The following is a 3,599-nucleotide window of genomic DNA, read 5'->3' on the forward strand; positions in this document are numbered from 1 at the left end:
TTGCTCATCATGCTTGTTATACTGCCCAGGATAAGCAACCAAACAATGGAGGGGACAGACACGGGAACGCACAAGCACGTACGTCACGTTCACAACAAAACAATACCTGCCGCACCACTCAACCTCGCTCCACCACCACAAAAGACCAAGATCATCAACAAAACCAACAAAAAGGCCTGAAACATGGCCAGGACAGGAAACATGGAGACAGGAAACATGGGGTGTGGCCCACATCAAGGAGTGATGGTCACGTCACGGCAGCGCGGCGCGAATGAGCCGCTTGCTGTCGTCCGTGAGATTTGCCGGAAACAAAATGTCAAACTTGATAATCTGGTGTTGTGAGTGCGTGTGAGTGCGTGTGTGAGTGTGTTTGTGAGTGTGAGTGTGAGTGTGAGTGCGAGTGTGCGAATGTGCGTGTGAGTGCGAGTGTGAGTGTGCGTGTGAGTGCGAGTGTGTGTGTTGGGACAAGGGATGACAAAACAAAACAAAAACCAGTTGTCCCAGAGTGCAAACGCTAGTTGTGTGCATACAAAACACATCATGGCACGCCGTCATGCTCACTCCCAAACCACCACTGCCCACGAGCACCGTGCAGCCCACCAAGTCGCCGCGAGTGGCCGGGTCCTTGGAGTGCGGCATGCCCTCGCCGGGCACGCGCTTCATGTATGCGGGGGTGATCACGTCGTTGACAGGGATGTTCAGCTGGCGCCCGTCTGTGGCGAGGGAGGAGACGCAGCGGCGGCGGTGGTGGTGGTGTTGGGTGAGTGATGGATGTGAATGAATGGACGTGAATGAATGGATGTGAGTGAACGGATGTGAATGAATGGATGTGAATGAACGGATGTGAGTGAACGGATGTGAATAAACGGGTGCGAATGAATGGATGTTGCGGCAAGTGAAATGAAGTTTTCGCTCATGGCTTCACGCCACAGGACTCAAAGCGAACAAACACATGCACACAACACAAAACGCATGCGCTGGAACAAACACAATCACAGCCACAATCACAACATCACATAAACACAAGCACAAGCACAAGGACACACACACACACACACATGCACACATTCACCAACGCTTCGGTTGTTAGGTTCAACAGCGGTAGCAACGGACCGAGCGTGAGGAGCGAAATGCCGCAGCCGCACAGCGCATCGGAGAGCTTGACGCGCGTGGTGTGAATGAGATCATTCCCTTTTCGTCGGAAGCGCGGGTGGTCCCTGTATTTGATGACAAACACGACGTCCGCCGGGATGTTGTTCGGGCCTTGGTCGCCCTCCTTCGGGAACGTCACTGTGCGTGCGTGTATTTACGTGTGTGTGTGTGTGTGTGTGTGTGTGTGTGTGTGTGCGTGTGTGCGTGTGTGCGTGTGTTTACGTGTGTGTGCGTGTGTGTGTTTACGTGTGTGTGTGTGTGTTTACGTGTGTGTGTTCGCATGTGTGTACGGGTGTTGACGTGTGTGCGCGTACGTATGTGTGTGCGTGCGTATGTGTGTTGACGTGTGTGAGGCTTGGGTGATGTGCATGCCGCTGGAGACGTGTGACACCACAATAATGACAACAACATCACCATCACCACTTATCATCACAAGCATGCACGCCCAGCAGAGTCTCCATCATACCTCGCGTGCCCTCCTTCCAGCCGGGTTTCACATTCACAGTGAGGATTTTGTCGCGCTGTGTCGTTGTGTGTCCATCGTCGTTCAACACCTGCACATGAACGCAAACGAATGTGGCGCAATGCAACCGTCAGTGCATGTCAGAGTGAGGACGCGCGGCCAACGTGTTTCCACGCTCAACAACACACAGCATGCACAATCCACAACCCCGCACTCCACCACACAAACGTGCGCACCACGGCCGTACACACTTATACGCGCACACTTACGCACACTCTCGCGCGCACACACGCATACACACACACACACACGCATACACGCATACACACACACACACGCACGCACACACTCTCTCGCGCGCACACACACTCTCTCTCGCGCGCACACACACACACGCACACACAGCACACAGCACACGGCGGGACCTTGCGTGTGATTCTGAGCTTCTTGACGCAGCCCGTGAATGCCTCCTCGAGCGAGATGTAGAGGTCTGACTCGATGGGAGGGCTCTGGTGCCGCCGCAGACGCTGCGCAACAGACGGCCCAGGGCCAAGCTGGAACTCGTCCTGTGGCGGGAACAAGTCTGCCACGATGACAGCACAGTGGTGGTGGTGGTGATTGTTGTGGTGGTAGCGAGTGTGGTGGTGGTGATGGTGGTGATGGTGGGAGATGAGAACACGGGCCGGCAGTGACAGAAGCATGTCATGGGGCGTTGCGAGCATGCACATTGACAACAGAAGCAATCAGGAGAGCACACACACACACGCACACAAATACAATTACATGCGTGACACACACATGCACACACACATGTTCGTACATCCACATACACGCACACACCTTGGAAAGGGTTGTCTGTGCCAAAGAATTCACGGAAGACCTTGTGTGCATCTCCATCAAATACCCATGGATCTGTGTAGCCTGCATTGCGCATCACAACACCGGCCATGTAGTATGTAGTGAGATTCATGCAAGGACTGGATTCAAAAATGCCAGACACACAGACACACAGACGCACAGACGCACGTACATGCACACGCATTCACACATACACACACTTTCACGCACACACACATGCACTTCCCCGCACACACATGCACTTTCACGCACACATTTACGCACACATTCATGCACACACACATACACACCGTCGTGTCCCTTTGGTGCACCAGAGCTCAAGCCCTCCATGCCATATTGGTCATAAATGGCACGGAGATCCGCTGCAAAGCAGATAAACAATGCAGCAAGGCGTGTGTGAGGTATCCATCGTCTCATTCATTCATGCAAACGTGATCCATCCTTGGTACACACACACACACACACATACGCGCGCGCAGGCAACTGTGCGCACGTGTGCTGAGGACGACATATGCTTCTGCAACGCGCTTGAAGTTTGCTTCTGCATCAATGCTCTTGTTGCGATCAGGGTGGTTCTCCAAGCTCAACTTGCGATACCTACAGCCAAATCAATGTGGGTATGACATCACAAACGACCACACGGCGGTAAGATGAGACGTTGCCACACTCACACACACACACACACACACACGCACACACGCACACATGTACGCGCGCACTCACTCACACACGCAACACAACACAACACAACAACCAAACACAATGCAGCACAAACGTACGCTTTGCGGACGTCTGCTGGAAGCGCGCTTCGCTGGAGCCCCAGCGTGTCGTAGTAACTTTGAACAGGCATGTCGCTCACACCGTGTATCTCTGGCGTGCGTGTATTCCTGTTGCGTGCGCGTGGCAATGCGTCTGTGTCTGATGCGTGCTGTGTGTTCAACGCAGTGGTGGTGGTTGTCTTTCTGCTGCTTGCCTGCTGCTCTGTTTTGCTTGGCGTCGCTAAGGATTGTGGCCGTTCACCAAAAACTTCCACGAAAATTCGGCACTTTGTGTGTGTGTGTGTGTCTCTCTGTCTCTCTCTCTCTGTCTCTGTCTCTCTCTCTCTGTCTCTCTCTCTCTCTCTCTC

General features: G+C 53.5%; 1 protein-coding gene across 1 annotated transcript; it reads right to left on the reverse strand.

Moving 5' to 3' along the window:
- PTSG_08182 (uncharacterized protein) lies at nucleotides 1-3,548 on the reverse strand. Its single transcript, XM_004991150.1, has 9 exons — nucleotides 3,253-3,548; nucleotides 2,967-3,070; nucleotides 2,764-2,835; nucleotides 2,456-2,536; nucleotides 2,041-2,198; nucleotides 1,619-1,706; nucleotides 1,114-1,290; nucleotides 601-713; nucleotides 1-330 (listed from the first exon to the last, which is right to left on the reverse strand). Exons 1-9 carry the CDS (start codon nucleotides 3,321-3,323, stop codon nucleotides 253-255), a joined length of 942 nt encoding a protein of 313 aa, XP_004991207.1. The 5' UTR covers nucleotides 3,324-3,548; the 3' UTR covers nucleotides 1-252.
- Nucleotides 3,549-3,599: the final 51 nt, after the last annotated feature.

Source organism: Salpingoeca rosetta (genome assembly GCF_000188695.1).
Source record: "Salpingoeca rosetta unplaced genomic scaffold supercont1.21, whole genome shotgun sequence".
NCBI lineage: Eukaryota > Choanoflagellata > Craspedida > Salpingoecidae > Salpingoeca > Salpingoeca rosetta.